This window comes from Hippoglossus stenolepis, chromosome 6 (assembly GCF_022539355.2).
Source record: "Hippoglossus stenolepis isolate QCI-W04-F060 chromosome 6, HSTE1.2, whole genome shotgun sequence".
Classification (NCBI taxonomy): domain Eukaryota; kingdom Metazoa; phylum Chordata; class Actinopteri; order Pleuronectiformes; family Pleuronectidae; genus Hippoglossus; species Hippoglossus stenolepis.
The window spans coordinates 8,124,191-8,141,421 of NC_061488.1; the positions used below are offsets into that span (position 1 = coordinate 8,124,191).

A 17,231-nucleotide genomic window follows, 5' to 3' on the forward strand; every position below is an offset into this window, starting at 1 on the left:
ACTACGAAGGCTACATTCCTCCCTGAAGCTTACAGAGAAACTGCAGATAAAGAGAAGAAGAAAGACGGGGACAGCGATGTTTGCTGCGGGAGATGCACCGTTTTCTAGTGTCTTACAGAGCTACCACCCTGCCACAGAGAAGAAGAGAAACCAAATGAAAACTGCTTGGATGTGACTGAATGAAGGACAGAGACAGGCAACAAGGGGAGGGGATCAGAGGAGGGATTAGTAGAGTCATGCTGGTTTGAAGATAAAGTGTATATCGGTCATATAACATGACCAAAACAGGAGATCTGTTCTGGCTTCCAAAAAAAGGGGCACGATCAGAGGCAGGCAACCCATGCATGCACACTAACTGAGGCAAGCAGGTTACATAAGGCATCCCAGGAAGAAAAATAAATGATCCAAACAAATGAACTGAGTCTATGAAGCAAAAGGTGTAAGACCAAAAATAAATGGTGTGTTTTCACAGTGCACATCATCACATAGAGAGTAGCTTGGATACCAGCTGCTTCAAACTTACTTCCATATTGCTGTCTAGTGATCCTGCACTGCTGCGACGCCCCCGCTTGCCTGCCCGAGACATGCAATACCACAGATTAGAGATCGACAGCACTCCTGGGTCGACTACAGAGAGACGTTTCGGCTGCCCACCCGACCCGTAGGGGGCAGTGCAATGGGTTGTGACTGTGAGTAAAGTCCAAATATGGGCGGGGTAGGGGGGGGAGAGGGCGCTCGGGTCCGGGAGTGGGAGTGGGTGACAGGTGGCACTGTGGCTATACCGTGCAGTGGCGTCACATCTTCACTCGGGGTGGAAACTAAATCTGCATTGAAATTTCAGTGAGGCAATTTTTAAAACGCATTCCGATCTGCAGGCTCACTCAAGCGATATATTTAAATTTTTGATGGATTAACATAAATGTGGTCCCCCGTTAGCATCGAGGTTGATAGACCAAGAAAACGCCCACAGAGAAATTTATCTTAACGGGATTTATATTTTTATTCCCCCTCCCCAGATTTTTGTCTTGATAAAAATATGATTGACTGGTTTTTAATGTTGCCAGAAAATGTAGATTTCCTTAAGGGACTATTTTGGCAAAAGCCAGTCTCAGTGACAGTCACAAAGGAGGAGACACATTCAAAGCAGTACAGTGGTTGTTGCACATGGGATGTACAGGCATATTACAGGTCTGAGGGCGAACGGAGCACTTTTGCCGCTGTTAGGCACACTCAGCCGATGATACATGACCAGTAATCACACATAAACAGGAAAATACCTGATGTGTATGGGGAAAAGAACACAGTAAATACACATGAAATGGAGTATGGCAGGAAAAAACTAAACAAAAAATAACACTTAACAAAAATGACCCCACTAACATGCCACGTCCTGTGTGGAGAGAACACAGGAGACAGGAGGGCGGCGGGATCCCTACGTTCTTCTTCACTGTCTGACCTACTTGAGGAAGTGATCGTGAGAACACAGCGTATCCTGGTGCCAAACCGTGAGGCAGAGCCCCTGACTGGATTTCATTTCGTTATCGAGTTAATCACCCGATAACTTCCCGTAGCTGTTATCTGTAATGAATGAAATGTGTTTGGTGCTTCAGAGACACAGCGGCTGCGTTAAACACTGATATTCATGGACGTGCAAATGACTGACACTTCATTGTGATCCTGCTGCTGCTGCTGCTTCTGAATGGCGGTCGTCAGCACTCGCCTGTCGGGCTCACAGGTACACGTGAGAGGGAAATGCCGCGTGGTTTGTAAAAACATGAGATGTCTTTGGATAAAACAAACGGAGGAGTGCAAAAAGTGCCAAGTTAAAAAGAATAACTGACAATAAAAACATGAAGGGGAGCGTAATGTCAAGTCATCCAGATGATTTGGGGAGGGGGGTGACAACTGCCCGTCAATTTCATTCATCACTGAGAAGACACGTCTAGAGAAATCGATCTCAACAATTACCCTCTTCTCAAATGCTGTAAGGTCTGTATTCAGTCTCCCTCTAAAACACACTGGAAGTACCTGCCTCGGTCAAACAATCCAATCATGAGTGAGCTAGATAGTGGATTTAAACGGGAGGACTCTGAAGTCGATGTATGGTGTCGTGAAACAACATTTTGCTATTTTTTTATCCCCTTGGCGTCATCACAGTTGGGTGGATGACAGGAGGAGAACACTTCTCCGTGCGGGAGCCGGCCGGTGGAAACGAAGACGTTGTGGCTGTACCTGCTTCGGAGAGGTCTCGCAGCGAACTGCTGAGGGCGCTCCTCTTCAGGCCCTCTCCCATGGCGTAGGTGTCATCCAGACTGGCGCGGTTCATGCTGCCGTTGCCGGCGTCCTTCTTCAGACCGGAGCTCTGCGACATGCTGGGCCTCACCACCCCCTTCTGCTTCTCCAGCTCAGCTGTGGAGAGGAGCCAAGGAGAGACAGTAAGTGGCAGTGGCTTGAAATCTCAATCTGCCCAGAGAAAAGACTTGATGACTGGTGTATTCAGTCACCTTGTGTTGTCTGAAACTCATGAATGTCAACTACTCATCTATCTACCTACTAATTACACAAACATCTGTCTGTCGTTCATCTAATCTGCTTCCCACTTGACCTGTGTGTTTTAAATTGCCCAAGAAAGTGCAGTGTGCGATTTGATCATGGGACATGTTCACAATTAATAGAAAGAAAATGGAATAACCAGGCGACCAGCGCTCTATAGGAGTCAATGTGTGTGTGTGTGTTTAAGTTCTTGGATAAACTACAGCAGTGGTCGGGAACTGTGTCAAAATCGCCACGACATCATCTTGAAAACTTTTTTTATTTCGCCATATCGGACTGACACAGGGATTCACAGGAGTCACTGGTGCTGATCTCCCTAGAATCAATTCCTGTTTGGCAGTTCATCTTCAAAGTAAAAGCACAAAGTTTGTTTTGTTGCTGCGTTGCTTTTTGTAGCTTTTATAAAAAAAAATGTCACCAGTTCATGAAATCATTAAAATCTATATATAAACCACACACGTGAACAGCAGTAAAGCAAATTCTGTTTCACTTTATGAAAAACTTTGCACCATAAGACTCCAGCTCTGCACATGACATCCAGCATGCAAACAATAAAAAAGTGACAGTATATTGTAGACCTGTTTGAGGAGGACTCACTCATGACAAGGACGAATACCTGGTCTTGTATGTCACAGCAGAATTGCCCTTCAAATGTGCAGGAAAAGAAAGCTCTCCCTTCTGTTAGCCATCATGTGAACTCTGTAAACACCCTCCCTCATAAACTGCTGCAAGTTGAGGAATGAGAACCATGCCCTGTTTCTACTTTACACAGCCCGAGGTAGACGAGGGGGGGAGGGTAGGAGGAGGAAGAAGAAGAAGGCAGCTCACACTCTATCCTGTATTTCTCCATTTCCTGGACCTCGGCGATGGACTCTCGTAGGTCATCTGTGAACTTCTTGCGGTCCTGGGGGTTGGGCGCGTTAAAGTTGATGAGGACTTTGATGTCCGCACCTGGTATCGCTGATGTGAGTCTGATTCCATTTGGGTAATCTGGGGCAACAAGCACAGGGGGAGAGAGCTTCACACAGGGGCCATTGATCAAAACCAAGTTAAAACACATTCGGACGAATCTGTGTGAAGTTTGGAGACGATAAACAATGTCACAGCCCATTGGGTTGACTTCCCATTTCTGCTCGATGTGTTACCGTGCTAAATCAAACCCGCTGATGTAAACACTGTCACGCTAACATGCTACAGACGACAGATAAAAGAAAACGCCCTGGTGCAACTTACACTGATTTTCAAACAGAATGACTTGCATCCCATAGAGAGAGAAGGACTGTCTGAAGCTGTACGTCACCGAGTTCTTCTTTTTCTGGAAGATCTTGGTTACCTGAAAATGATACAAATGGAGAGAAAGGTTGAACGAGGGTGGAAAGGAGAGGAGAGGAGAGGAGAGGAGAGGAGAGGAGAGGAGAGGAGAGGAGGCTTTTTACCACGAGGAGGTCGTTGAACAGGAAGATCTCCCGCTGATGCAGGCCCAGCTTCTGGAGCTTGTTGGGATCTGGCACTTCAAACAGGCGACAGTAACACACCAGGCGACGATGAGGCAGCGACAGAACCTACGAGGAAGAAAGAAAAACAAGCACAGATACCAAGACCTCAGAGATTATTATGGCCTCAGTCCACAAGACAGTACAGAACAAAGGTCACTAGACTGAATTTTTCATTTTTGGTTCCCCTGTTGATGTTGAAACTGTAGCTTGAGACATCGGGCCACTCGCCAGCTGTGTCAAACCTCAAGCTAAGGATTTTTATTGACCTCTATTTCAAATCAAATTAGCAAATAGAAGCAAGTTTTAGGCCAAGTCAAGCTCATATTTTCATTTACACCACACCACACACATCCTGAAAATAAAACCATATCTACTCAAAAATCAGCACAACATTAATAAGATTGATTGAGTTCAAGATGTCGACTTCTAATAGAACAAGCAGGGAAGCTACATACATACATAATGTGTTGCTGCAAATTATTTAAAATGTAATATTTCCTCTAATGGTTATTTTTTTAATATCAGGACAAATACATTCTTATGCTGTGTATTTTAAAATGGAAGGCCGGAAGTAGTTTGGTACAGTCCATACAAGACAGGTCTAAACTAACGCAAAAGCAAATATTAGGTTTGTTTCCAAGTATTGTTGCTATGGTTACCCTTATTTATATATAGGTTAGCCCATGCACTGATGCAAACTGATAAATAATGCATGGAAACTTTGAGGTGCCTTGAAAACAAGTCAAAAACAAGTGTTTACCATGGTAACTACATTGCTATAAATATTAATGGAACTAGTTCCATTAATTCTTCTAAAAGAATCCGATACCTAATCCCTCCCTCGGCATTGGACCAATACATTTTGTGAGATAGAGGCAACAGCGGGCCGTGCACCCAGCAGTGATGTGCACCCTGCTGAACTCAGACTCTGCAGAAACACTGCAGCTCATTGCCAAAACAGGAATTTACCCCATGTCTGTTGATTCTGTCTACAAGGTTCTGTACCGCTCCTCTGTCAACAGATGTGATGTTGTGTGGGGCCTCGGTGGGGAATCAAACTCTCACTCTACCTGTGTGATGTGCATTAACTGCAATATCCAAGGACACAAAGGAATAATGATCTCATGAATATTAGTATGATTGATCGATATTTATTCTACTTACACATCCCAGGCCGTGGTGGAGAGTTCCAATCTAAAAACAGAAGACAGAGGGATTATTTACACTTATTAAAGAGGCCATATAAGGATTTCTCTATAATCTCTATCAAAGTGGCCATGAAGATGCATGAGCCTCTGCACACAAGGTGGTGGTCTGTCCCTGTCTTTCTCTGCTGCTGGGCTTCAGGGAGTCTGTAATGATGTTGAACCTCCTCCTGGAAGCCCCACTCCTCTCTGCAGCGTTAGCAGCCCTGATAATTACAAGGAGGAATTCCAACGTGGTTTTTATGTTGACGTGTTTTAACTGAGAGCTCTCCTGGGCTTTTAACGCTGCGGCTAAACGGTGACGAGGGATCATTTTTCAATACACTCAATTATTACTGGCAGAACCGACGAGATTCCAACCTGCGGGAAACCGGCGGAAAACAGAGTCCACCGAGCAGGACGAGCCTCTCCCTGAGGCTGTGGAGGTTAATCACACTTTTACCCTTCACACGCAGAAGACTCGTCGTTACCTGCAGAATAATGCAGAAAAATCCCTGCTCCTGAGGGGCTGCAGCACATTCTGAACTAGATCTGAACAGAAACTGGAATTAATGCCTTGTCTCTGCAAACCAGTCAAATTGCAGTTTAATGTTCTGTACGTAGGCAGTGAAGACAAGAGGAATTTAATTAAAGGTACGAGTGTCATGTTTTGGATGTAAGAATACAACCGATTGCTGTTCATCTATTGTATTAGTGTGCAAGTTCATTCAGAAAAAAAGGGTCACATTTCTTGCCTATTTCCTCTTACAGGACACAAAGTTGATGTTAGATATTGTTTCTAATTGCTAAGAAGCTCCCAGATTCTAAAATGTGGATGATTCACACAGATTTTCAAAACGGCCGCACATGAGATCTTTAAAATCGCCGCAGTTTCAAGGTTTGCATCATCAATTCAGTGTCCGACCAAATGTGAAATAAGGTCACAGTCTCTGTTTCCGTAGAAAAATTACAATGTTACAGTAAAGTTTAACTTTGACCTTTTGGGTATTAACTCATCCCTTCACATCATTTTATTCTATTAGACGTTTGTCAGCAGGATTACTCAAAAACTACAGAACTGACTTTCATGAAACTTTGTGGAGGGGCGGGGCATGACCAAAGGAAGAAAACATTCCATTAAGGAGTGGATCTGAATAAGTAAATAGGCGGATCCAGGACTTCACCAACGGAGGTACACGCTCTCCAAACATCCTTCTATTTACCATATGAATTCTTGTGTTCTGGCCAAAAATGTGTTTTGTGAGGTCACAGTGACCGAACAAATTGTACTCAGTCCATCCTCCGGCGACAAATACCACAGAGAGGCAGCGTAGCAGATTGACTAAATCTAGAGAATCAGCAGATTATTCCAATGTAACATACACTGGTTTGTTAAAGAGCGGATGCACTGCAGTGTTCAACCACTTTCCCTTTAAAACCAGGTGGGAACTGTAACACACTGAGTTGGCAGCGAGTGCCCATTTTTCACCAGACTGCAGCGCTGGGTGACATTGCTCAAGGGCTTCGGGTGCATTCGAATCAGCAGCATGAAGGTCTAAGCCCAGGCGTGAATCCCTCTCTGCACAATAATACCCAAAGACTTTCCAAATCCCTCTTCTCCCTCTGAGACTTAATCGCTCAACGTTTTTGAGTTTAGAAAATCGGAAGAGACGTGACATTGTTGTTTATATAAAGTGACTCTGGGATGATGCAGCTGTGTGAGAACTTATATATAGATATAGAGCTAAGAAGGGCGCACCAAATTTCACACAGTCATAGATATCAGTCCCATAAATATGCCAGATTTCTTTTCTCATCAACATCCATGATTTATTCTCTGAGAAATCACTGAAAATGCTGAAAGACACCCTCTCTCATCATGTTGGAGAAAATGACAATAAATTCCTGGATCCAACCGCTGATCCGGTTCTATCCCTGACACACACAGCATCCTTCCATCGAGTTTCCTGGTAATCCGGAAAGTAGTTTTTGCATAATCCTGCTAAATAACGTTGACGAAAACATAATCACCTTGGCACAAGTAATAAGAGGATAATTCCCAGAATTAAGTCATGTCTTTTGAGGAAAATGATAAATAAGAACACCAACTGATGCTGTGGTCTGCTCGATATAATCATGACTCACCGGTTTCTTCCCCACAATGAGCTTCTCGACCTTCTGCACCTGCGAGACGTGGTCTTCATTGGTCTTAAGCTCTCGCTTGCGGATCCTCTCATAGATACCGACCAGCGTCTCCCTGGGTATGTCCTCTCCATCGTCCACACCTGGAACAGAGGGAGGAGCAGAGGTATAATGTAAAAATCAAGAGGTGGATCAGAGGCGGAAAAAAAGGAATTGAAATGAGGAACGTGAGAGGAGTACAAATGACGAGTGCATTTCCAATTCCAGGGTGAATCTCACACATAGAGCACGTTCTAAAATATCAGTAAATCACATGGAATAAAGATGTAAATAATATATTTATTCAACAACAGTGTTTCATATTGGTCATTTGTTTTATCACCTCGTAAATTCTTGATGAAGTCCTCCATCTTCATCTTCCTCTCGGGCTTAACGTTGGGGCTGTACATGTCGGTGTTGAGGAGGATGATGGCGAAGGCCAGGATGAAGATGGTGTCGGGGTTCCTGAACTGTCTCACCACCGTGGGGTTACAGATGCAGTAGCGCTGGCTAGAGACACGAGAGGGGGGAGAGCAACCGTGCTGAAGTTCTACTTACGACCAAGATTAGATTGCAAAACACGCAACGCTATTGTGCTCATTGAGAGGAAATCCTTTGAGGCTCGGAGAAAGCAGAAGTAATTGTTCTCTTTGTGTAACGGTCACAATTGTGACATTAGAGGAACATCAGCAGGAATGACAATAAAATGATCAATAAATTAAAAACACCCGTACACATGGTGTTTTCAGTATTTAATCCCACCAACAGGCTACAGACAAATCTATTGTTTTCTATTGTTTTTCCTAAATCATTCTCTCGATTAATTGATATTTCACTTTTTATTCCTCTGCATCTTTCTGTGTAGTCATCACTCATTCGTCAATATGTTTAAATGGCATCGTTGAGTGAGCGGTCTCACCTGAAAGCCTCGATGAGCCGCTCCACCTTCTGGGCCTCGCCCTGCACACGGATGTGGTTCTGAAATTTCCTGAGGGCCTCGTCCAGCTCCATGCTCTGGAAGTCCATTTCATCCACCACGCAGCTGGTGCACACAGGGACAGATGGAGAGGGAAGAAATTAAAAACACAATCCTAGTGCTCATCAGTTCTTTATCAAAGAGGAGATTCCAAGAGATGTTCTCTTTCTTTTTTATTTTTAGTCATTTAATTAGGAAGATGTCAGGAAAGAGAAAAAAAAAATTCATACTTACTCTAAGACATCCCTGTTGAACTGTTTCTGCCGATTGCCGAGAAATTCTCCAATCATCTGCCGGCTCAGGCCCTTCCTCTGCAGCAGGAAGTGAGCCACACCGACCGGCGTGTCAGGGATGAATCCCCTCTCCGTCAGGTACTGGATCCCTTTCTCCGGCTTCCTGAACAATCCAACATGGACGGGGGGGGTTATCTCTTTACATTTCTCAAATATAAAACAGTAGAGAAATTGTAATATTTTCAATAAAGACCTCTGAACTGTTCATTAAGTTCTCATATCGTTTAAGCACACGGAACTACAGCTCAACGTCGTTATTAAACCCTTATTACAAGGAAATGTAATTCAAGCTTGATATTTTACAGTTTAATCATAAACTTTTATAATAAATAAATAAAAAGAAAAAGATAACAAACTACCACCAAACATATCAAAGATGAATTAAGAAAATAAAGATATTTGTTATGTAAAATAAATGCACATCTTTTCTGCATTGTTTATTCTGTAAAATAATCTATATTGGTGCATATCAGCAACATAAATGCAGGCACCTAAATGTCTGTGAAAGGCTCATATCGGGCAATATAATCGGCGAAGCGATAAATCAGTCAAGCTCTGGAACCAAATGTCATAAGAGGTCAGAGCAAACACATTTAAAAAACTAAGTTATGTATAATTGCTGATGAAAGATAAATAATTGAGCTACATTGCACCAAAGTAAACAGAATTTTCCCACAGATCTAAAACAAACGCAGTCTATTTGATTCTCTCATCGCTGACATGTGGTTGTGTCAATTTGAATCTTGCAATTTGAGTTTCTTCAGGATCACAGAGTGAAAAATTGTTTACGATAGTTATATTCTAAACACAAATTAAATGATGCTTCTGAATTCTTCTTCAATCCAAATATCTTTCTAAATGCCTTGGGATTAAATATGAATACAAGAGATTACAGTTGTGAATCATCCTGAGAATCACTCTCATACACACTGGTCCCACGCCTGCTCCGTCAGAGCTGAGTACCTACTTGTTGAAGAGATTCAGGCCGATGCGATAGTGTCTCTTGCGGATCACATCATTGCTGAAGATGGGCGAGTCCCAGCTGTTGCGGGTCTCTTTGTGGTAAGTCTGTTTGCTGAGCGTCTGCTCTCGGAGGCTGTCTCTCGACGACGACTCGGAGCTGCAGTTGATGGTGTCGTTGGAGTTGGACGTGCTGTTGATGCTGTCGTTGTCCCCGTCAGAGAAGTCGGATTCTGACTTGCTCTGCCTGTTGGCCGAGCCGTTGATGGCGAGATGGCTCTCCAGCTGGCGGTGGCGGTGGCGCAGAGGGGCGTCCTCGTCACGGGACGGAGCTCGCGGCGGGGGGCCGTGGGAAATGTGTTTGGGGCTCGCCTGGGACGACGTCACGATGTGGCCGTGCGGCTCGTACACAGGCGGCCGCTTGACCGAGCCCCGGTCAGAGCGGTCACTGAGCTCTACGGAGCTGTCACTAGGGGGTTGAATCGTCAACAGAGGAAGATGGTCCATTCTAAGCCGCTGCTCCTGGCACTCCAGAGAGGGAGTGCTGCGGCAGCTAGTGTCTGTGTCATGACCCTCATCTTTAGGGTCAATAGGCCAGTACTCCTGCGAGGAGTTGACTGACCGCATCCGCAAGTCTGATTCTGTGCTGGAAGGATGCTCCCCTGACCTTGACAGAGCCATAGAGGGGGACATGTCCTCCTCGTCGATGAACAGAGTGACATCACTGTATGATGCCATCGTTTCATCGTGCATGCGTCCAGCTGCCCTGCGGTGGGACTTCACCTGATAGGGCACTTTCCTCTCCACCTCGGAGCAGCCTATGGCCTCGGGGTCGGGGCCCTCGTCCCCCTGAAGGCTGCGACAGTTCAGTGCATCGTCTATCGACTCGGCCAGAGACTTGACCTGCCGGGAAAAGGCGTCCTCCAGCTCCGTGATGGCGTCGGTCAGGTCACTCTGCGGAGGCGGGTGAGACACCATGTTGGCCTGTTGGTGAACCTCGATATCTCCACATTCAGACTGCACCATGGACAGCGGGGAGCCATCTTCCGTCATGGACACCTGCCTCCCCTCGAAATAGGAGCTGTGCACTTTCTCAGGACCCTCAAACGACAGCTGCATCCTCATATTGGACAGAACAATGCGTCTGGACATACGGTTCTCAGACATGGAGCTCCTGAGACGTTCAAAGTTCTTGTTCATCTGATACTGGCGGAAGGCTGTCTGGATGGTGCGGGCCGCATGCCGAGTTATGAATCGTCCACCATATTTGCGCTCCAGCATCTCCACCTAGAGCGGAGAAGGAGAAAATAAAATATCTAATCGGTTTTCTTAACTGTAGCTGGTCTTTCACCCTGTGAAGTGTCATGAGAAGACGAGAAACTTTGACCCAACTCCAAAACAAACAATCCATCGAGGCTGCTCTGGAATACCTGTTTGTCCTGAAGGTCAGCGGAGAGCTCATAGCTCTCGGAGAGCGAGCGCGACCGCTTGATGGCCTCCTCCTCAGCCTGCTTACGGATGATGGACTGCGAGTGCTGAAGCTTGGGCCGACGGGGCCTCTGAGGGCCAGGCTGGACCCCGTGGCTGTAAAGCGGGCTGTCGAATCTGTCGGGGCTGATGGCGGAGCCGTGGGTCACCGGACCCTGGCCATAGCTGGCTCCACCGTCCAGGGAAGGGCCGCTCTCATTGGACCGTCCATCCCCTTCCACACTGCGGAGAGAGAGAGGGAGCAAAGGGATGATTAGAGTTTATTCTTCAGTTAAACAATGAGAAGTTTTTGAATTCAGAATCAATCAGGATCAATCATAATCTGAAGTATTATAGAAAATGCTTTTCTCTGTATTTCTATGAAATATCAGAGCGATAAGTAGCTTAACTAGAATTTGGAACAATCTGCCACAGGAGATTAGACTCACTTCTTAAGACTAAACTGTATAAAAAAAAAACTCCTATCATGTGATGTATATTGCTTTTATTATCTGTGTCTTTATTATAATTTGTTGTTTTTTTGTAAGTTTCATATTGTTTGTTGTAAAGCATTTAGTTACTTGTGTTGAAAAGTGCTATACAAATAAGGTTATCAGTATTATAATTGTTGCAATATTTTGTTGCAAAATAACTGCCGGGACTTCCTGAAAGAAAAGCTAAAGATCAGTGATTCAAGAAACAAGTCCGACTCTACAGGAGTGAACTGGAGAGTAAATGAGGGACCTGACTGTAGAAAACTGACTATACTGGTCTCTGTAACAACTCCAGCCTGCCATGCTAGACTCAGTATATACAAATGCCACGTAAACACTCTCCAAGTATTAAACACATCCAGTCATCTGTCGTCCCTGTGAGCGCACCTCTTACACGATTACTGTGAAGGAACAAACGAAAGGTTACTCACTCACTCTTGCACTCTGCCGCTTTACAAGGCGACTGCTTACTGCGTACAGACCGTCTGTTCTCTATGAATTGCCAACTCTTCCTCCATATCTTGTCCACCATTCTCTCAGCAGAGTCAAGTCCAGAGTACACGGGCTCCTCCAGGAAACCAAAGCTCATTTCACGTCATGTGCCAATCAGCGGCCAACGGGGAGTTGCATCATGTTGGTCGGACACATTGCTCCAATACATGTTACAAAGTCCAGGTCTGAGCAGCACGACAGAGCAAATACGACTTCAGCAGTTCCTTTAAAAGACCTAAGTGGGTATGTGTGCGGTGCCCACCTTCTCAAAAACAGACCTCAGGCTAACAGTTCTTCTCCTCCATGGTACAGTGCACTCCCTGTACGCTGGCAGCCTTGTGTGTTTGAACTGTGACGTGCCACACCCATGCAGTGTACACAATCCACTTCCTTCATTAGACAGCCTCCAATCAACAGTCAGGAACAACAGCCTGCCAGCAAACAGCAAAAAGTGGTGGGTGGAAAAGTGGAACTGAATATGGTCAAAAGTTCACACGGCAGATGTGTTAGTAAACTCGCTTTACATATTTTGCTCTTAACCGGATATAGATTTCCCTTCGCACAGTGGGCCCACAAAATGTTTAAAAAAAGATCCAAGCTCCTCCACAGCCTGTGAACATTAATATAATAAGCCTGCCCCGAGCGGCGACATGTCAGTTTGTGAATTTGAATCTAATTCACAACCCACAACTTTGTCCCTTTTTGTCTGCCGATTCCTATCTATATTATATTATATCTTAATATAAGTATTATAAAACTATATTTTATTGTAAAAAATGTAATATTAAGTCACTAAAATGACTCTGTAGAGCACAAACCTCCACCAAGGCCCCACAGTTCCCTTATATTTAAGGTCTTGACCTTCAATGTAAAGTGCCTTGAGATAATGTATATTATGATTTGGCGCTAAACAAATATAGGTTATATCAGGTTGCATCAAAATCCGCACACTCATAGATATCAGTTCCCTGAATGATTCTCTGGGAAACAGTGAAAAAAAAAAATATCTCACAATGTTTAAAAAAGCCCCAAAATTGAACGGGTTCTTTACCAACAGAAATGTTTTTGAGGAAAATATCAAAAAGCATTTGAGGGTGAAATATTATCAGATTACTGTTTGGATTAAAAACATCCAGAAAGTATTTTGTCAAATTCCAACTGCAAATAATGGAAATATGATTATGTTTTGAAGCAGTGCAGGAGTTAAATTCCACCATATGCTGCAGCAGAGTGAATTCTTGGGCTTCACATTATCCTTGTGTGTCTGAAAAGTGATGACCCGCTCGTTATCTGCAGCCAAGGACAAGGTGACACAGAGGAGGTTCATATATGCAAAGTGTCGACCACATACATCACAACCAAGACTAAGCAGAGGGCCTTTATTACACTGCTGGTTCAACCTAATACCTTGCACAGGGCCCACTGACTGACTATCATACTTCATTGCATAATCACCACTGGGACAAACCTCCCCGACCATCTGTCATGTGAAGCTGCCATCGCTGGAGTTAAAAGTCACACCTTGCTCTCTGTCACGGCACCAAATTAGAGCCGCTGGTAGGTTTTTTGTTTTTGTGAAGAAGTTTGAAGACCGACCTGGATAAAGTGATAATGTGTACTGTACATAAAGCTATATAGTATTTCTATAGTAAGAGTACAGTATTGCAACTTTTTGTTACCTCTGCCAAGGAGGTTGTTTTCACTGGGTCAGGAAAGCACCTATTAAGTCTTGGCGCAGATCTGGATCAGGGGGCAGAGCCAGGAATTATTTTTTACTTTCTTTGGTGTTTTGAAAGACTTTTGTTGATTTCTCAGAGAATAATTCATGGATCCGGTGGAAAAAAACAACAAGTCATGTTTAGGGGACTGTTATCCGTGAGTGTGTGCAATTTGGTGCAGATCCAAATAGAAATCGAGTATATTTAAATGTGGTTTCACAAAATGACTGTTGTGCTTTGGAGGGGGTATAAACTCTACCAGTGCTATTCTGATGGGCTCTATGTTTATTTAGACATTAGCTCAGAGCTCTGTTGTCTAAATGTCCTCTCACAGACTTGTGTGGCTGCAGATTCTTAGTTTCGTCATCATAGTTTTGTTGTTTTGTTTTTCTATTGTACTATTTATAGAGAGCTGAGAGTAATTGCTTTTCCTGATTGCTTGTCGTTACTTACGAACCATATGACAATACAGCCACGGTAATGAATCGACATGAAACGACTAGAGACACAATAAACGACCGGCTCCTTTTAATAGCTACTACAGCGCTCCTCTGTGGTTTGCTCTCTCACTCGGTCACCTCCTAACACACTCGAGGCACAAACTCAAAACTGCCGCTGCAGAACTGGCTTCGCCCTTTCGCCACTGAGACCTGGAGCCAGGTTTTCTCCTTTTCCATTTCCCTTCTCTCTTTCTTTCCGCTTCACTTTCAACCAGCCATGCATCCAGACTGCGGGTGTGTAGCTGTGGATGTACAGTGGGAATAAGTGCTTAGAGGAAAAGGAGGGGGAAAAAAAGAGGCATTAAGAGCCCATGTTTGAAGCTGGAGATGTAGGTTGTATATATCAAAACATCGTTGGAGGTAAAGGATGAAGCAATGACAGTTGTCTAAGGATCACTTCCTGGTAGCAACAACGCAGCCGTTGAAATATGATCTCTCTATATTAGCAGCCGCTACGCAACCGTGTCTGTCCCTCTGTCTGGCTCTTTATCCAGCCGGAGCCCCCGCTGGTTCCGATGTAGGCATGGATAAGCATGTCGGCTCAGCTGGCAGTGATTTCCAGCCATGAGACCCAGGGATTTGTGGGGAGTTTGACCATCTCCCTAACCTCCCCTCCTTCCCTCTCAACACATCCTGAACAAACAGGCCCAGGCCCCTGTCCAGGCCTCAGCCAACTCCATCAGCCGGACCTGAGGGAGAAACATTCCTCCATCCCGGAAAAGAGGAGTCACATCTTCAGGGAATAGAACAAGGCTAATGAAGTGCAGGCCGGAGTTACGGAGGAAGAGAAAGCCGCAGTGTGGAACTAACGTGAATCCCAAAGCAAGGCACCGGAGTAGATGTAAAACTCCTAATTTGTGTTTTAAGATGCGTTTGTTCATTTGGGTTTAATGCAGCGTAATTTAATTGTGACCTCGAAAAAAACATTTAAAATGAGAAAGCAATGCACAACAGTATATGTACAGCAGGCAGTAACTTGTTGTAAAGATTGATAGTAAAATTGTGTTTCTCAGGTTAAAGGATGAAGAGTAATCCAGTTGTATAATGTGGGCACCCTGAGATGTTAACGTCACTTCATGTAAAGTTGCTAGAACAACACAATACACTCTCTTGTCTTGATGGTATTGAAACATGGCCAAGAAAGTGAAATGTGCCCTGAATTTAAATGTTTTGGATTTAAATTATGGAAGAGGTAGAGTTGGGAGAGGTAAATATTTATTTGCTAAAATGATAAAATATGAGCAATGACACTAATGTAACAGAACTACAGGCACTTTTACATTTCAGGCCTTTGTCACAACCTTATCTGGTTTTTCTGCGCGTACGTAAACATAGCCAGTGAACCGACCTTTCCAATCAAATCAAACAGACCTTCCGTGATCGCAGCTCTCACCCCACATGCACTGAACAACACGTGCTGCAAACACAACAAAAGCAGATGTTTGCTCTCCCTCTCTCTCTGAGAGCTCATGAATACAGACGTGCTCCCCAGCCCGATGACACAGATGTGAGCGAACGCATTTTCCAGGTAAAAGGTTAGGAGACCACACGTGACGACGAGTTAACGAAGTTCGGCGTCAAAAAAGGTAAAGCTGGCAGTGAACACTCAGATGTATCAGGTCAGTTCAATAACCAAACTAATGGAGGATGTTTGTAAGGGTTGTAAAAAGACAGCGAGGAGCAGGTTGGAGAGGGGGGGCTACTGTTGGACACGGTCGCAAGCTGGAAAGTTACACTTGCCTGCAGACAGACAGAAGAATGACTCTGGAGAGTTTGCAGCAGACAATATACAGTCGGCTGGAGCCTCATAAGACTCGTGGCTGAGTCATGGCTACTACTGGAAGTTGTATATTTCAGCTTGAGAGCCGTGAGACTCTATAAATCAGAAACTGTCGTCTTGCTTCCAACTGGCCAGAGACACGCGAGTCTTCAAAGTGAAGCCACACAGCTAAAACCAAAACACAGTATTTAAATGTATCATGTAAAATATCTGACCTTTGTCCTTCTTATTACACTTTATATGGCAAAGTTATGTGCATGCACAGCAGAACTGAACCAACTCACAGCCTCTGGGGGCAAAGGCCAGTATTTGGGGCTGTAGACAGCTGATGTTGAGGCCAAGTCTCCATCGTCTGTTCGCCGTTTACTGTTCACAGTCAGAGTTGAATGTTTAGAGTTTACCTCTAATATTCAGCAAGGAGACTTTAGAAATATGAAGAATTCTAAACAGAGATTAAAAAACTTGTTACAGCAGCAGCTAACCCTATCCACTGTTCAGTTGTGTTTCAGTTCAGTGGGTGGGACTACGCAGTCAGAGCTGCAGATGGCGCTGCTGCTCAGTAAAAGTTACATAGTGATGCTTTAAGTTAAATGTGTAACAATCTGCACATCAGCCATCGTCTTAAAGTCAAATTAGCCCCATGGGGTCACAGGCCAATATTTTGAGGCTCCTGGTATAGACAGTGAATTTCTGAGCCAAGACTTGCAGTGCACCTTTTACAGTCTAAAGTCAAAGTCAACTTAATTTTGAATCCTGCCATATGTACAGGACATTGACGGGATTGAAATGCTGTTTCTCTCTGATCCCCGGTGTAAACATGTAAGTAGACAGAATATATATGTATGCAAAAACAGAACTTATAAGTATGCAAGTACTCAAAATGTAGTACACAGCATAAGATTGTACGCAGTCATAAGGCACACGATGGATAAAATGAGATTAGTGCAAACCAGAATAGTGTAAAAATGGATTGAGAGTGTAAACATACTTCACGGGAAGCTAATAACTGATGCATTCCGTCAATCTGTTCCTCCTGTTTTACTCTCCAGACCAACTTGTACCTGCGAGCAACCAAAGACGGCTCCCACGTGATTGGTCAAACTAGAAAGGGTAACATGTAGAATCTGTTTATAGAGA

General features: G+C 44.3%; 1 protein-coding gene across 8 annotated transcripts in view; it reads right to left on the reverse strand.

Moving 5' to 3' along the window:
- The window catches only part of LOC118110536 (IQ motif and SEC7 domain-containing protein 1), a 94,002-nt gene that overhangs the window by 4,522 nt on the left and 72,249 nt on the right, over positions 1 to 17,231 (reverse strand). For 6 of the 8 annotated variants that reach the window (XM_035158367.2, XM_035158369.2, XM_035158370.2 and 3 more), the window contains 12 exons: positions 11,074 to 11,353; positions 9,651 to 10,930; positions 8,625 to 8,786; positions 8,334 to 8,456; positions 7,758 to 7,924; positions 7,379 to 7,518; positions 5,214 to 5,243; positions 3,990 to 4,115; positions 3,787 to 3,886; positions 3,382 to 3,543; positions 2,233 to 2,409; positions 524 to 573 (listed from right to left, as the gene is read on the reverse strand). In XM_035158367.2, the coding sequence (XP_035014258.1) occupies positions 524 to 573; positions 2,233 to 2,409; positions 3,382 to 3,543; positions 3,787 to 3,886; positions 3,990 to 4,115; positions 5,214 to 5,243; positions 7,379 to 7,518; positions 7,758 to 7,924; positions 8,334 to 8,456; positions 8,625 to 8,786; positions 9,651 to 10,930; positions 11,074 to 11,353 (2,797 nt within the window). Of the gene's footprint in view, positions 1 to 523; positions 574 to 2,232; positions 2,410 to 3,381; positions 3,544 to 3,786; positions 3,887 to 3,989; positions 4,116 to 5,213; positions 5,244 to 7,378; positions 7,519 to 7,757; positions 7,925 to 8,333; positions 8,457 to 8,624; positions 8,787 to 9,650; positions 10,931 to 11,073; positions 11,354 to 12,035; positions 12,820 to 17,231 lie in introns of those variants that run through there. The other 2 variants (XM_035158368.2, XM_035158374.2) reach the window with 2 other exon arrangements.